Raw genomic sequence first — 17,384 nt, 5'->3', positions numbered from 1 at the left:
AGTCTCTGCATCCTAAGAATAACTTTGTGTAAAACTTCAAAGCTCCTGGTTCCTTACCCATAGCCACAAAACCGGGAGGGGGTGGGGGAACTGCTAGAGAACCATGTGCTAAAATCTTTAGCAAAGCTCTTTGGGTGTTTTTATGGCTGTGTTTTTGTAGAGAGCATCAGCTCAGATTTTTGCAGAGCTCTGCTCAGTAATTACTTGAACAATATCCCATTCTCAGCATGGTCTGTTTCTTGACCTCTGGGAACAGCAGCATGGAGAGATGCAGTGTCTGTCTATATTAAGATGATAGTCTGACCTCTTGACTCCCTTCCTGGAACATCTACTGAACTCCATGAGTGATGAGTAATTTGAGAGAGATTCGGTTCGGTTCGCTGTTCAGGATGCAGTGGTGGTTGAATGTCAGTCTCTAGCTCAGGGATAGTCAATTATTTTTTGTCATGATCCAAATTTCTTGGTCAAGGTATAATCAAGGTCCAGACTCCAGAGAAAATAATAATAAAATAATGATGATGCTGATGATAAGTAAATAAAAAGATTTGGGGTTAATTCAAAAGCATCTGGCAGTCTGGATTTGGTCTGCGATCTGCCTATTGACAACCTCTGGTCTTGCTGTTTCAGCAGCATATATAGAATGGAAATCCTGGCCTACACATAGTTTTTGTACCAATAGAACTATTTTGGTTAGGGATGTAAGTTTTATTTTTAATAGAGTAGTTACACTGACCTCTATTATGGACACAATTCTGTTCGTGTTATGCTGTTTTATACCAGTAAAGCATATTCCCCTTCCTGTTTGGGAGTAGCTATAATTAAGGATAAGGATTATGTCAAGGAAATCATGGATTCCGTGATTTCCAGAGATCTCCGTGGCATTTTCTGCTTCAGCTTCAGACTGGTGGGGCCGGAGCTGTCAGCCGGCAGGGGCCCCCGCAGCTCTGAGCCCCTGCCACCAGCAGGGGACAGCTCCGAGCCCCCACCACCTGTGGAGGCCCCTCGGACCCAGAGCTCCCAGCCGCCAGCCCCGCCTGATGTAGCTATCTGGCTCAATCAACTTCATGTGAAAGTGTAGTTGCTGCTCTATACCAGCCATATGAAAGAAGAAGAGCGTCCCCGCTGTGAGGTTGTTCTTGCAGTGCCTAGCCCACGCTTTGTTATAGTGATGGTGTAATAGACCTGGCTCTTCTGTTAGCGTCTTTCCAGCAGAGGAGGATCTCAGGAGCACTATACAAGCATTGAGCATGTAACCTCACAACATCTCTAATTGTCTGTGTGGTGGGGGTAGAACACCCACTTTGCAGTGGGGAAACAGAGGCACAGAGCACTTGAACAACAGGCCCAAGATCACGCATGAGCCAGTGACAGAGTTGGGACTAGAATTTAGGAGTCCTGGCACCCAGTGTGTTGCTGGAACAATGAGATTCACCGTCTCCTTAAAAGTCAGCAAACTGCTCCTAACCAGTCCAGCACGCAGCTTTTCCATAGACCCTGCACCTGGCTAATGATCACTTGCCCAACAGGTTCCCCTTGCACTGTGAAACCAAACACTGTCTCAAGTTTGCATTCAGAATCCTAGAAGATTAGGGTTGAAAGGGACCTCAATGCTAAAATCAAATCTAAAAATACACACTGAATAAATTGCCACCCAGCTATTGGGAAATAACACCCAGGAGCCAACACGGCTGCTGAAACCTGTCAGGGACTTTCTTGGAATGACAAAATAAATAAATAGACTATCTGGCTGGAGGCAGGTTATGGGAAACCTCCCCACCCTTGCCTCAGCTGCATTTATTATTAGTAACTGTTCCTGAACAATATTTGTATTTAATTTCTGTGGCCAGTCAGGGCACATTCAGAAGAGTCTCATTTTGAGCACTGATGAAATAATGACATTCACATTAAAGAGTTTTTATATACTAATTAATAACAAGGCAAGAAAAAGCATGAGGAGCTTTGTGACCTAGGAAGCACTGATCCATAAAGATATGTGATCCTCCGACTGGGCTGAGAAATAATGGCAAAAAGAATACACTAAACTATTCCCTCTTAATTTCCCAATCAGGCCAATAGTTTCCAAAAGGGCTAGTGATTTTGGATACCCAGCCAAGGCACCGTAAAGGGGTCTGGATTTCAGAAGGCATTGAGCACTCTGAAGATTAGGTCCCTTTCAGGTGTCTTGGGCTGGGCACCTAAAATCACTAGTTTCTCTTGTAAGTCTTCACCTCCATCTCTTAGATTGTAAGCTCTTTGAGGCAAGGATTGTCTTTGCTTTGTTTTCCTTTACAGCACCAAGCTCTTGATTGGAATAAACTACCAATAAGTAAGAATCCTTTTTCACCTTCCATGTGAGGATCTTGGAGTGCTTGCAAATAGTAATGAATTAGGCTCCACAAATACCCCTGTAACTTAGACTCATAATAGCAACAATGAGGTTGTGGAAGAGGTAAATTGAAAGCTGGTGATTTTGGAGCTAGTGCTTTGGAGCCAGTATTGAGCCAGTGCTTAGAGTGATGTGAAATTACTCAGGTGTTTCTGGACACAGTTTTCTGGATGAGATCTAAAACGGGGGTCTTGTAGATGACCTGTGGTTGTTAAGAATCACATGACATTTTGCAAAGGAACAAGGATGGCAACCCCAGTGTCCTTGCCAAAGTGTAATTGGGGAGGTTGAGTCCTCCAGCTGAAAGCACCCCTACAGCTTCTGTTCTCTGTTAGTTGCTGCTGCTTTTCAGTTGAGAGGTGTCCGAGTTTCAGCCATAGGTATATAGATTGTATAGAGGATGTTTAAGTTCGTGAAGTACTTGAGGCAAAATATGTTAGCCAAATGTGACTTCTTATGGATGAGAATCACTGAGCGGAGTGTGGCGGCATGCTGAGAAGCTCTAAGTCACGTTGCTGGGATGCTGTGAGGACCCAGGATGGGAGTGGCTATGTAGGAGCAAAGCACTACTCTTTTTACTGCCATCTTAACTCCGCAGTCTCTGGCACTGTAAGGCAAGCAAAGGAACCTGCCTCTCCCTTCCTGTCTTCCACTGAACAAACTGTTCAGGGAGAGGCAGTCTCCTAGGCAGATATCATCGACCTGTGAACTCGCAGCAGGTGTTCGTGCACAGAGGCTTGTGACGTGGCGTGGTCTGGACTAATTGCAGACAAAACAATTTCCCAGCTGCGAAGGACTGTAGCCAATCCGACTGTTAATGGTCCCAGGGGAGGGATGTGGTAGGGTTAACTCCTGGCTCTGGTGCTAAGCTGACCATAGGGTCTGATAATTAGCAGAGCAGTGTCTCCATATCTGCTAGAGGGCTATAGGCAAGACCATAAACTGGATTTTAACAAGGATCAGGTTATTTTGTGACCAGTAATATCTGTAGAGTCTAAAGATATATGGGTGATCAAATCTCATGCTTCAGGACATAAACTGATCACTGGTCAGGAAGGAATCCCAGTGCTGTGTAATGGGCCTAATTGTATAATGGAATCTTAGATGTTCCTTTGAAGCAGGGCTTGATGGAGTCAATCCAGTACAGCAGATTCTGTGTTCCAAGTGTTGTCAGTGAATTTCTCCTGTCTGGAAACCAGGAATTGCCACATCGTACATACTAGCCCATCTAGTCTGGTGTTTCATCACTTCCAACTGCAAGACCCTGTGGAAGAAAGAGAAAAGTGCCTCGTGCTACACAGGGGAGATTTGTGGGAGGATGGAAAAAAATTCCTTCCTGATCCCAGCTAGCAACCAGCTTATGTCCTAAAGCACAAAGAATGACATAGCATAGCTGCGGGCAGAAGCAAACATTCCTTCTGTCACTGTCTGCTCCTTCTCTTTATAGCCTGTAGTTGCTGCATAGATGCTACTTCTTTTCCCTGATATAGTCACGTTTAAAAACAAACGAGACCATCTCTCACTTGGAGCTTGATCCTAGTCTGAGATATTGAGCAGAGCTCAAGCCTGTGGTGCACTCTGTGTTTGGAGGGTGCAGGGAGGGGTTCTGAGTCACCTTCTGCCCCCACCCCTCTTGATATGCAAACATAAAATGGGACAAAGCCATGAAATTGGCCTTTAATATCTATCCAGATCCAATCGGAGGTGCTGGGTGAGTAGCTGTGGGAGGGTGTCACTTGTAGTGGAGCCAGCTGGGTGAGAAGTCAAATACTACAAGGTGGGGTGTTGGGATCGAGATAAAGAGTAACCCCTGGTCTCCTCGGAAAGAGAGCAGAGCTGAGTGACTGCGTAACCAGCAGCTTCCCGCAGGCTGAAAACCCTGATCCCCCACCAAGGCTGACTTGGTGATATTAGAAGGCATGTTTGAGAGTTTTCCTCTTGATTGCATTTTCTATAGAAGGGATCGTCAGCTAGGAATGGCCTTAAGATCCCCACCCTGGAGCCCCGTTTCCACAATGCCTGTTATTTCCTGACCAGCTCAGCTGGTTTGAGAAGAAGCTGGATCTAGTTTCTCCCTCCTTCCTGACTGTCCCCCTTCTAGCCTCCCTGAGCCCATATAATAGCTGCACACAGGGAGAGAGGGGAAACATGTAGGTCAGCCCTGGAAGGCTGGGCAGAGCCTTATATTTGGACTCCAGTGGGAAGGCTTATTCTCCTTGCCCTGAATGAGGTTGGAAAGCCTGGCTCATTTCTTCAGTGCTTAGTGGCTGGGTAAGAAAAGATCCCACTGAACGGGTCTGGTACGTGGTAGCTGTTAAGTAGCTGCTGTATTTGTGTACCTGGGCTCGAGCAAAGATGCACCTGATGCATCCCTGTGCAGTGATCTTGCAGACACTTAGGCACATGCTTAACTTCACTCACACGAGGTGTCCCACTGACTTCAAAGGGGCTGCTCACGGGACCAAGGCGTGTACATGAGCACCTGCAGGATCAGGCTGGGAATATACCAAACGGGGCACTGTCACTTCCTTGTAGATGTAAAAGCAGTCCGTATTTCCTGATCAATGGCTGTTGACAGAGAATGGTTGAGGGACTGTTCTGTAAAGCCCATGCAGAAGTGCCTGGCCTAGGAGCTGGTGCTGGAGGCTGCTATGAAGTTGTACGGTGCACATTGCTCTGGAGTGCTGCAAAATAGGAAGTTTAGCTTCTCGCCAAGCTGCAGTTGACGAGTAGCTAGAGTTCCTATTTTGCACTGTAAGTTAGCAGCAGTGGAACAAACACAGCTAAACAGGGTCCTTCTCTTCAACACAGCCTGTGTTAATAGATGGGGCGTGGTAATTTTATCCCTCTTCCCCCCCCCGCACAGGCTGCTTGGCAGGACACTGGCCAGCACGGGGCATGCATCCCTCATCCAAGCAGATGAAAACGAGCAGCATCTCTCAGTCAAACAGGCTTTTGTAGACAGGGCTGACTTGTCTGTCTGCCAGTTCTTATAAAGAAGAAGATGTTTCAAGTCTCAGTCCGTGTTTCCTGATCAATGGCTGTTGACAGAGAATGGCTCAGAGAGAGCTCAGGACAGTGGGACCTCAGTATGGTCAACTTGGAGCATATTTTTTTCCTGAAATTATGTAATGGGAAGGAAAAAGGGTGTGAGTATGAGTACATCAGTTGTGTTGTACATGACGTTAGAATTTATCTAGAAAAATAATGTGCAGAGTGGGGTCTGTGAGGTGGCTGCAGCGTGCAAATAGGGTCACCCCGAACGTGTCAGTAAGGACTTTGCACCCTCATGTACACTCTCTGCTCTGCACAGGGCACAAGCCTGGCTTTCAGAACGGCGCTAGAGATAATTGGAACCTTTGAAGGAAGTTGGAGATCAAGCTGAAGTTTGTCCTCTCTGGTGCAGCTGTCGTATCATAGTGTGTATTCCTCTAGACTCTAGAGAAAGCACCGGATGGCAGCAGTGGAATAGGCAGAGGTGCTGGAAGTAGAATAGAGAGCAATAAATCAAGGACAAGTGCAGCAGGTGGTGTTTGCACCCTAATAACCTTCCTGTTCCCAGCTTGGAGCAAAGAACTGGAACTTGCTCTGGTGATGTCAGCCATGGAGTAGAGCAAAGGAAGTGACAGAGCTTTGTAACCCAGCCAGACTTGCCAGACCTCTTTCTTTTCTGTCTAGCAAGGGTGTGGTCTGTGTGCCTGTTTCTATCTTTACACTCACTTTAGGGAAGGGAGGAACCTCCCCATTGCTGGCAGGGTTTGTATTTGTGTTGTGGCAGTGCCCTGGAGTCTCATTGTGATAGGTGCTGTAGGAGCACATGACAAAAGATCATTTTGAAAAGAAACAGTATATATTTCTTATCTGCCCTTCCCATGGACAGTAGACTGACTTTATCCCTGTACTGACCACCTGATCAGTGGTGACTTCACTTGTGTTGTCTTTCAAACCAAACCTCCTCTTGTGAAGGCACGCACAGTTTTGCACCCTCTATGAAGCGTGGGAAATCATGAATGAATTGCAGGTGCAGTTAACTTGTGCACCCACGTGTAGCTTCATCCGTAGTTACCCATCCTGAGGTGAGGGTTTACACTTACTGTAATCTGTGAGAATTTAGCCCGCAAGATCGATGACAGTAGGGTGGTTATCAATAGAAGGGGGATCCCATGGTGCACAACAGAGACTAACTACATAGTAATCTTTCTATAATAAATGCTTTTATTAACCCACCAAACAATATACACACTGCAACCCTGCTAAAGGAGAGAGCGACCAACACAGAATGCATAGTATTTGCATTACTCACACTGTGCCTTGTGGAAGAACCCTAAATGCTAGTCTTCATCCTCATCAAGGGTTGTCATCCAGGCATCTTCTCTCTTCCCCCCCCCCCACTTCCCCATCAACCCATGCAGGCCAGGCTACAGCTTGTATAATGTGTTACATTGACGCCACTAGGGTTCATCCATATTTGTGAAGGTTTTAACTCCTCCTCCTTATTTGAACTTCCACACCCCACTTTTGAATGCCCCGTTTTCAGAGGCTAGCTATTAGACTCATTAACATTTACATCACCTTGTCGCCATAACATTTCACCCTAGCTACCAATGGTCATCTTGCAGTGACTGCTGATCTCTCGTAGACGTTTATTAATTTATTTATGCTAATTTATCCTAAATCCTAATTTGGCTAATCTAAATATTTTGTGGGCCTGATGCCTGTAGGCCCTGGATTACAAAATGAATTAATACTTATATTTCAGCTCTGTATCTTAAGTATACCTGATACCTTTTATCCTTGGCTACATCATGTAAGTGGAGACCTGGTATAAAACTCAGGCCCTGGAATTCCTGGTTGCTGTAGTATCTGGGTAGGAATGAGTGTCCCTTTCCCAGGGTCTGAATGGTTATCCCATTACAAGAAGTAATTGTCACTGTTCACACATTCTCACCTTCTAATCAAGGGTTGTGAATAGACCTCATCTACTCTAACTGAACTGACTTTGTTAGCACTTGCCCTCCCTACTGTTATTCCTTACCCTTGGATGTATATATATACCTCCTGTCTGTGATTTCCATTTCATGCATCTGACCAAATGGGTTGCAGCCCATGAAAGCTTATGCCTGCAGAATTTGTTAGTCTTTAAGGTGCTGTCGTTGTTTTTCTTTCCCCAGAAACTTTCCTTTCCTTTGAATGATGCATTATTAACAGGGTGGGGGACTCAGGGAGCTGCTGAGACATGTAAAGGACAGTGTGGTTCAGCCCCTATTTGTCCCCAATCTCTGTGGGCTGTCTGGGGACAGGAACTTGCCTCCTGTTCCATGTTTAAGGAGACTAGAGAGGAAACACACAGGAAGAGTAACAACCGGCTGGACAATAACTGCCTGTATTTATTCGGAAGGTCACTGGGGATAGTGGTGAATGGGATCTAACATGGAGCTGTTTTCTTAGCGGTGGGCACAGGCGTGACTGGGGTTTTTGTCTCTGTTTTTTCACAAAGCATGTTTTGATGGGAGAACAAACAGCTCCTTTGTGGTCTTTGTTTTTGAAAGACTCCCCAGAGCTGCTGTGGGACTTCACAAGTCCATCTTGAGGATTCGCATTCTCACCTGCGGGAGTCCTGCTGGCCCCTCAGCTCCATAAGCCTGGGTTTCACTTGGGCCCATGATGCTGTCTGCTGGCTGTTTTCAGGAGGGCTCCATTTCTTCTAGCAGAATTCAGTTCTGATGAATTAGTGGGCCTGTCTGATGGCAGTTGGCTAATGTAGGCAGCTCTCGGTGTTCATTTTTGACTCATTTATTCCTGGTAAGCTGATTGCCTATGTGCTGGGCAAGGCTGTGTTACTTTCACTCAGATTTTTTTCCTCCTTCGTTAAACGTCTCTAGCTTAGCTGAGACGGATTCCCTTGATGTCTGAGGCATACATGGTAGGCATGGGAGACTGGGGGTTCTGCTCCTGGCTCTGTGATTGCCCAGGGCCACCCAGCAGGTCAAGTCGCTTGCCTTGCCTGTGTCTGTTTTCACCTTCCACTTTTTGTCTTTTGTTTGGCTCTTTAAAGAATAACAACAATTTAAAACCCCGAATCCTGACTAGTCCTGGAACCTGTCTGTTGGTCCTGGGTCTCTTTCATTAACCCCTGTTTCTGGGAGAGGGGAGAGCTTCTTAAACCTTGTGCCCTTTCTCCTCTCTCTGCAGGGTCCCCAGCTCCCCGCAGCGCCAGCATGTCTCACAGGCACTCTGACGGCTCCATGGGCGACAAGGCCCTTCTCCTGGAGCATAAGTTCCATTCAGAGCTGCAGATAGACGCCAACGCGACCTCTCCCTCTGGGAAACGCAGCTCCATGGCAGCGCAAGGCAATGCCTCATTCTCGGCCCAGCGTTCCCCATCCCCCACCGAGCCCCACCGCGTCATCCTCAGCACTGAGAGTCCCGCCGCTCTCAAGGTGGGCACCCAGCAGCTGATCCCGAAAAGCTTGGCCGTGTCTACCAAATCCAAGACCCCCGCCCGCCACCAGAGCTTCGCTGTGAACATGCCGAGTAAAGAAGCAACTCGCTTTGACCCCAAGCGCATGTCAGCCCCCAGCATTTCCCTGGACGACCTGGACATCGAAATGGATTCTAGCGGGATGCTCAAGCGCAACTTGAGGAATATGTCATACCGGGCAGCCATGAAGGGGCTCAGAGATGCCGTGGAGCCGGAGTCTTCCAAGGGCGTCGCCACCCTAAAGCCCGGATCGGAGGAAGCCAGTGCACAAACTGCACGCAGCCCGGGGAGAACCAAGGTAGGCTCCGTTGTGTGCTTCCAGTCCCTCCTGCTGCGTGAGTGTCACCTGGGTCATACCAGATCTGCCCTTACCTGAATGAAAGATTATTATTAATTGTACTACCATAGCACCTAGGGGCCTGAGTCATGGAGCAGGAGTTTGTGGTGCTAGGTGCTGTACAAACACAGAACAAAAAGATGCTCCCTGCCCGAAGGAGCTTACACTCTAGATAATAAACTCTACCTCTTCTAGCACCTCTCCCGGCCAGGCTTCATCAGCTGAACCGGCAGGTGCCTGGGTGTTCCTGGGGCCAAAGCTCAGACCAGAGATATGTTCTCATCTGTACAATTCAGCTGAGCAGTGTGGTGTCTCTGGTCACTCAGCATGCAGGGGCAGTGTGTCTCTTGGTTGATCAGATCAGCTCCTCTAATGACTGGTTTCCAAATGTGTGTGTGGAGTTGTGTTGTGAAACCAGTTAACTGAAGTTTTGAAACACTGCCGTTCCACACTGATGCACCCATGGCAGGGGGTTAGTCACCAGTGTAATACGAGAAAAAGCATCCTCTCTGCCCATGTGACCTTCTGCTTTCCATGGGCATAGGTTGCTGGTGATTACCCTGCTTGCATGTTTGATGACTTGGACATGTTTTTGAAGAGCAGCTGTATACAATGAAGATGTGTGCTGGAAGGACCGCAGGGCCCTTCTTGCTGCCTTAACTCAGTGTCCAAACATCATGCTCTTTTACAGTCCAACACATTATTTCAAAATACTTACATGCAGCTGAGAGGGTCAGGTCTGATTTCTAGCCCCTTGACTCGCGCGAAGTTTGCAAACGTCCAAACTCTTCTGTTCTCTCCCCTCTCTCCCATTAGCAGATACAACTTTTTTTAACATTTCAGCTCCGCTCCCTGCAGGTGGCATTAATTACTGCAGCATAAACCCAGTGTATGGCCAGGAGGGGTTGAGAGGCCAAAGCACAATAAATAAGCTAACTTCCAGGCTTCCGGCATGTTTCCAATATTTGAGCTACGCTGAGCGTCTTCTGAGCTGTCTATGGCTATCCACAGCAGCCAGACTGCTCATGGGCCCTTACAAGTACTTGATTGAGATTAAATGCTGTGCATTTCAGAATTGGGGTTTGGGGGTAGGGTGGGGAGGATAGGAGACCAATTCAGGTAAAGTTTTAGCAACTGAACTCACCTGGAAAGGCGGTAGGGGGTAAGAACAGGCTGTGTATAGCTGATGCAATGTGGTAACTAATCCTCTGGGAAGGATGTGATCCAGCTGTTTAACATCAGCTCATGACCTGCCTGGGCCCTGCGTTCACTCACAACTGCATCTAAGGCTTGTGGCTGAGGACCTGTTTGTCTTGAAGAGCTTTTCACAAGTGTGCAACTAACAGCAGCTGGTAGAGGGTGGACTGAGTTTAGATATCTCTACAGTCCAGTATCCGTGGTTAAGCACAAAAGTGTATTTCAGCACATGATATAGATATACCCTGAAAGCATAAGTGAGATGCAGATGGAGCCTGTTGCACGTTGACAGTGCAGACAGAGTCCAATCCTTCAGCCAATCAGTAGTCCCCCAGAAGCTGCCCACATGAGCCAAGTTAACCATGTGTGTGTTTACAGGATCAGTTCTCAAACTTGCATCCTGCTGGGGCGAGTGTTTGTAGAAGAGTGGAGTAATCCCCAAAACAAAAGCAGCCGCTCCCACTGGTTCACTGCCGGTATCATTTGTATCCGTGCTGTGGCAAGAAGGGCCTGTGTCTGGCTAAAAGAAATACTGAGATAACGTTTAGGCTGTTCTGACCCAAAACTAGGTAACGTAAGATGAAAACTGAGTCGCTCACCTGTTTTTTTTTTTTTTTTAATTAAAAGCAAACAAAACAGCAAGCAAGACCAATAGAATTTACATGTTTTTCCTGATAGTCAAGGATAGTATTGACTGGGTAACTAACCGGTTAGGTAACTTCCTTTTTTAAAGAAACTAAATTTTAAAAAAACCCCAAAAACATGATTTTGTGAGAACATTTGGATTCTATCCCAGCCTTGCCACTGATTTGCAAATCACTTAGACCAAAGCTGGCCCCTGCTTATTTTGAATTTCCAGATATCAGAACTGGGGGAACTCTGGCAAAGGGGAGACTGGTGTGAGAGGAGAATTGAGTCCCTTATATTTGATGCAGAACAGACTTTCTCTTTCTAGCCTGTGATGTAGATAAGTTGGGGTATCTTCTGGGTGTGTTCACATAGTAAAAATTGACCATCCTTGTAATTGATGCTTCTCTATGGCTGTCCACTTGTGACCTGATGGGACTTTATGTAATTAAAGGATTCTGTCAAGAGAAAAATATATACTTAAAGAAAAAATCCTTCCTCTCTGCACACACGATCTAACTGGCCGATATTGCTACAGAACTCTGTTTGCTTGCTTTTCATCCAGACACCAACCAGGATTTTCTTCTTGCATGCTTATAGTTTTTCATTCACAGGTGAGGACGGAGGGGGGAAGAGCTGCTCTGTCAGTATACCATCAGAGGCTGGTAACAGACTGCCTCTCATGCGTTTGTTGGCCATAAGTTGATACCACTTAATAGCACTTACCTGACTTGTGAGAGATGGAACCGACTTGTTTGTTTAACTAGCGCATCCCCTGTCAGAGCAGGATTACTCCCTCTTGGACACTTTAGTGTCATATCTACTCAAGTGTTGGCAGCTTCTGTGGAATGTCTGAAGAGTGAACTCCCTGGAGAGGGTCCCTTCAGGTCAGGGCTGGGGCAGGAAGGTCAGGCAAACAGTATGTGTATGGTGGAAGTCGCACAAGCACTTGGCCTAGTCCATGGATAAATTACACTCCCAGGGCTGTCAGTACAGCACCTATACAATTGACCTATAGAAACCCAGACTCCCACAATGGCTGCTTAGTCTACCCTCATCCTGACAGCTCTTGAATATGTCCACCCATGTCTCATATTGACTGTGTCTTTCCTGTGGCTCTTGCAGAGAACAATGGGGAAGAAGCGGATGCAGAGACACGGGGGCTCTTTTAAGGATGGTGAGTTGTTTTTTGCTCTTGCCGTTCACAAACTCCTTTGTGTTGCTGGTGTGTCCCGTCTCTCCCACGACGGCGCTGCTCCCACAGCTGGGCACTGGGGAGCATTAGCGAGTGATTCCCAGCTGAGAGGTGCCACCATGTGCCTCCTGCCAGCACAGCCATGGGAAGATGCCCTTTTGGATCAGCCTGAGAGGACCATCTGTGGACAGCAAAAGTCCTGGTCTGAGCATTCCCTGTGGGAAGGAGCCATGCAAACAAGTCCATCCGGCAAATGGGGCTTGCTGCTTCTGGGTTAGAAGCAGGAAGGATTGACCCAAGCACTGATCCTATCAGATCAATGAACATTAGCACTTGGGGCGGAGGAGAGGAATGTAACCACTGAGATGTGTACACCAGCCTACCATGTGCCTGCATCATCCTACTGTCTTCATGCTTGTCGGCCTCCTCTCTTTCCTCTGCTCTTGCCTTTGACCTTGTCCTGGACTGTAAGTTCTTCTGGGCCAGGAACCTGCCTTTATTTATTCAGGGAAGCGCTAGGCACTCTGGAAATAATTGAATTACTTGATGCAAAATCCAGTCTGAGATTGAAATAAGCTTGTGCATGATCAAAGCATCTGGTGTCCAGTGGTCCTGAGCGTTCTTCTGAGAGAGGCATGCTCTGTGCACATACCATGGAGCCAGGTGCTCCTGAGCTTCATTGCCATGCTTGACATTACCTGCCTCTGGCCCAGGACAAACCACTTGCCCTCTCTGCCTTGGTTTTCCCCACTCCACAACATTGCCCTTCCTGCTGAGGGTGATGCAAGAGTTAACTAGCTCAGTGACACTCCCTCTCTAGTATATTTGCTAAGAGCAAATGCTACTTGTGCGCCTGACCCTGTTTCTTGGGAACAGGAGTTGTCTGTGTGTCCCTGCCTTGATTTCCCCTCATCCCGGCCCAAGGCAGTTGCAGAGCCTGTGAATGTCTCCTCCGCAAAAACTCGCCCCCTTCTTGTATGTTTTCTCTAAGTGCCTTGAGGCCCCCAATTTGCCCCCGACCCAGCCTTGTGACGTTCAGCACTGATGTGCTGTCCCTACCCCCCAGCACTCTCCCTTGTCCCCGTGCCATCTCCCTGGGTTGCCATGGATCCTGCCCCCGCTGAGGAGAGCCTGCTCCTGAGGGCTTCCAGAGGTTGTCGAATGCGGGGTTCCTATGGGCCTCATGGGAGGCCCCGCTCTTTACCCTCCTTTCCCTCGTGGCCAGGGGTGGAAGGGGAGCGATTTCTCAGAGTCTGCGTATAATTTCCTGGCTCATGTCTTCTCTCCAGAGCCCCGGCTGTATCAGGAGATCCGTGAGAGAGGGCTGAACTCCATCAACCATGAGTCAGACGATGACTTGCTCGAGGACGAATCCATTCCAGATGAGCATCCCGTTCTCAACTCCACCATCGTGGTGAAAAGCTATCGCCCTGCCCAGGTGACCTGGAGCCAGCTACCTGAGGTAGGGAGCAGGAGCCCTGCCTCATGCTCTGCTGCTTTGTCCTGTCCTCGAATTTTCCAGCCCTGCGGCATGCCAGAGAGAGCCCACTGTTGCTGCTCCCACCAACTCCAGGCAAACTACCAGGGGGTTCCGGAGTAAGACTCTGGTTTTCCTTCTCTTTCAGTCTCCCTCTGTGGGTGCACTTGCTGCAGGTGGGCTGGGGCAGTGTGGCAAGGGCTGCTAACCTGGAGATGTGTAGATGGTGTGGGCTCAAACTAATGTGTAATCAAGGAGCGTGTTCGCTTGCTGCGGAGGAGCAGCTGTTTTGGGGTTGAAGGTCACTCTTTTCTCTGCTTTAGCCAGCTTTGGTGCTTCGTGTGTGCAGTCTCCCTAGGGGCTGGGGAGGTTTTATGAGCACTTTTTTTTTTAATTTGGCTCAGAGCTGGGTTTGAGTCTGTGTAACGCTTGCTAAGCCAGGAAATCGCTGGGACTGCAGGGATTATGCCTGCTTTTTCTCAACCAAATGAAAAGGGGTTTTAGCACCATGAGCGATGAGCCTGAAAATCAGCTTTCCTGGCTGCCGCTGGCTTGCTGGGACCATGAGTGAGTGCTGTCGTCCACCCAGCTGTAGGATGGGGAGGCTGTGTTGGAGTGGGGCTGGCAGGAGGAAAGGTTAGTGTTCATAAAACCTTCAGAGAAAACTTGCTGATCGAGGGGCAAAGGGTTTGGTAAAGAAAAAGCCCTTTAACTCTTTCCTTGCCAAAACAGATCAGATCCATATTAGCATCTAATTGGCTTTCAGCCGAGGCTCCTGGGCGGTCATTTCAGATATACATCATAATCAGGTGTGCGTACATCCCCTAAAGCTCCCAAAACCAACTTATTTTATGTTCCTGCCAATCTTCTGCTTGTTTTTTCTCCTGATGGGACAAACTCTACAAAACACCTTCTTACACTTCCCAATAATGGTAAAGGCTGCTACAGGAGAGTGCAGATCTTTATGAAAATCGAGATTCGTTATTAGCCTAGAATATGACCTCCAAGGGTCGTTGCCTACAAGGCTGTAAAGACCCAGTGATGAAGTTTAACACTTGACAGCTGCTAGTACCTGTGTTAGTGTTTTTGCTTTGCTTGAGGATGTTGTGGAGATGATGACCTAATTGCAGGAGATGGAAATCTCTCAAACCAAGAGGTTCCAGTCTGCAGTAAAACCCTGCAAGGTGGGAGTAGTACCTCATTCTTCAGGTGTAATCAGATTATTTGCAAGGGTCAGGAAGAATATGTCCCCTGCTGGAGGCAGGATGCCTGGTTTGGTGTCTGACCTGCTGTGTTGGCTCTTACATCCCTAGACCACAGAATGCAGGAGGCTGGGGAGAGTGCCTGCCGGATGCCTTGGGCAATGAGGCGCTCTCTGTGATCCCTTTCACGGGCTGCATGTGGGACTCAGAATTTGATGTTGGGAGCAGTACTGTCTTTCACATTCTGCATGATCTTTCTCTGTCGTTCAGGTGCAGGAAGCAGGCATCCTAGACAAAATAACCCCCGAGGAACGCAAAAGGCAAGAGGTAAGAGAAGCAGTTACGTATACGTGAGGGCCCCAGTAGCGGCTGAAAGCCTTGTCCTAGGAGAGATGTCTCGGGCACGTTCTCAATGCCAGTGGGTGCATTACTGCACCTAATACTGGAGATGGCGGTTGCTATGTTTCAAACGTCAGCGTCTGAGGTCTTCCGGCCTCTCCGTGGAACAACGCCGAGGCAGTGTAAGCTTTTCTAGCCCTAGCCACCCCCAACTGCGTACCTCCGCGCTGACGTACATGAGGATGCCCTGCTAGCTGTGAGAGGGGACATTAGGCTCCTTGGCCGTTCGGTCCTGGGATTGTTGGGTGAGAAGGACCAGTGGGCTAATAAGTGTGTCAGAGACTACAGGGAATTAATGACATGGTAACTTTGCTACTGAACTGGCCCTCAAAGGGCTTGTGATCTGGATGTGAATGGGGTCAGGTCATCCTCTAAAAAGGCAGAGATGAACTGCAATCCCTCTTCAGTCCAGCGTACGTGTAGTTGCTGCACTGAGCAGGCTGTCATCCTGCTTCACTCATTCACTTTGTCTATGGGAAGAATTGCTGCTCAGATGTTTGGCTTCATGGGTATGTTTTTTTTTTCCCTTTGCTCCCTTGTGCAGGCAATCTTCGAGATCATCACCTCTGAATACTCCTACATGCACAGCCTGGGTATCCTGGTGTGTCACTTCATGAAATCCGAAGAGCTGAAGGAGACAATGACTCAAACTGAGCACCATCACCTCTTCTCCAATATCAGTGACATCCTCAACATCAGCAAAAGGTAAATCTTGGAGGGGAGCACATGGGGAAAAGGCACCACTACTGGGTAGGTATCGGGGTGCTGGGAAGGTCAGGTTTTTGCAGTCACTAAAGTTCCATAAGTGGGGAGTAAAGGGGTGCGCTGCCATGGCTCAACTATGTCTAAGCAATGGCCCTGTACTACATCGGTACAGCTGCTGCTAGAGCGGTCTGGTGTGTTGCTCTGGCTGTGCGGTCACAACACCACCTAAACTTGACCTGGCTGCCCTCTGTTCAGATGGAGGACAGCTGAGCCAAATGGTACTGCAGCCTGGCTTCCTGTATAGCAGAGCACTGGGGAGTCTGAGAACTTGACTCCTGGTGGCAGCAGCTCGTGCATCATGTGAGCGAGAGAGAGAGGAGACTCACTGGCCACGGGAGACCTCTGGCAAATCCCTGTGCTGCGGTGCTGAGCCCAGCGGACTGGCTACATGTGGGAGCTGGCGCTGTGGGGTTGCTTGTTCTCTGTGCAGACAGGGAAGAGAACACAGTCCGTTCCTCGAAGGGCTCATGCCATAGCATTAGGCAGTCTGAGGATGATTCTTCACAAGGCTTCCTGGTGCTGCTGCTTTCCAGTGCTGGGTTAGCTGGCAAAGTTTGCGTGCTCCATTTGGAAAGTCCTGCTGATAAAGCTGCACTTGAACCACCTTAGAATCCCCTAAGCTATCTTGATTGGTTTCAAATGCCCGTCCTTGTGCCCTAGAAGAGCCGTGTCACGTAGGGTGTCTTCTCCCTTTGTCTCTCTGAGCCCCTGATGGGGGTGCAGGTGAATCCTGTGGCACTGCCCTGATCAAGTTTAGACATGACGTTGCCTGTAGAGCAGAGGCTGCCTGGGAGCTTTCCTGACAAGCCACTGCTTGTTCTTCCCCAGCTTGCTAAGAAGCAGCTAAAAGCAAAACGGCTACATCTGTACCCCGCCAATGCAGGCTTGGCCTCTGATTTCTGGCCTTGTGCTGAACCTAAAGCACACTGGCCGTCAGCAAACTGGGGCTATGTGAAAAATGAACAAAGGAAAGCGCAGGCCAAAAACACGACCAGGCCTGGGAGCTTGTGTGGGGGCGTTCCCTGGACTTGCAGCCTCTTGCAGATGGGTGCTCTGTGAGATCACGGGGCCAGAAGTGACCTGCAGAGGGTGGAGCGGGGAGGAGGATTTGGCAGGGAGGAGCAATGAAAACACTCCTCCAACAGCTGACGTGAAGCGTCTGGGGGGGCAGGGATGAGCACAGAACCGAAACCCAGGAACTCCAGAGCTCTAATGCCAGGTCTGCCACTGGTGTGCTCTGGGACATTGGGTGAGTCACTTAACCGCTGTGTGCCTGTGGTCCCCTTCAGCTGACTGGAGGTGGCATTGGGCTGATTCC

General features: G+C 48.5%; 1 protein-coding gene across 1 annotated transcript in view; it reads left to right on the top strand.

Moving 5' to 3' along the window:
- The first annotated feature begins 8,598 nt into the window (after nt 1-8,598).
- Nucleotides 8,599-17,384, top strand: part of ARHGEF16 (Rho guanine nucleotide exchange factor 16) — a 30,403-nt gene continuing 21,617 nt past the window's right edge. The window contains exons 1-5 of the mRNA XM_067567114.1: nt 8,599-9,165; nt 12,154-12,205; nt 13,513-13,685; nt 15,173-15,229; nt 15,846-16,006. Coding sequence (XP_067423215.1) covers nt 8,605-9,165; nt 12,154-12,205; nt 13,513-13,685; nt 15,173-15,229; nt 15,846-16,006 — 1,004 coding nt within the window. The 5' untranslated portion in view covers nt 8,599-8,604. The remainder of the gene's footprint in view (nt 9,166-12,153; nt 12,206-13,512; nt 13,686-15,172; nt 15,230-15,845; nt 16,007-17,384) is intronic.

The sequence above is a fragment of the Emydura macquarii genome, unplaced genomic scaffold (assembly GCF_026122565.2).
Source record: "Emydura macquarii macquarii isolate MOO-44397 ecotype Brisbane River unplaced genomic scaffold, CSIRO-AGI_Emac_v2 contig_2768, whole genome shotgun sequence".
Classification (NCBI taxonomy): Eukaryota; Metazoa; Chordata; order Testudines; family Chelidae; genus Emydura; species Emydura macquarii.
The sequence above is the reverse complement of the archived record's forward strand: the minus strand, read 5'-3'. Positions and strand labels throughout refer to the sequence as shown.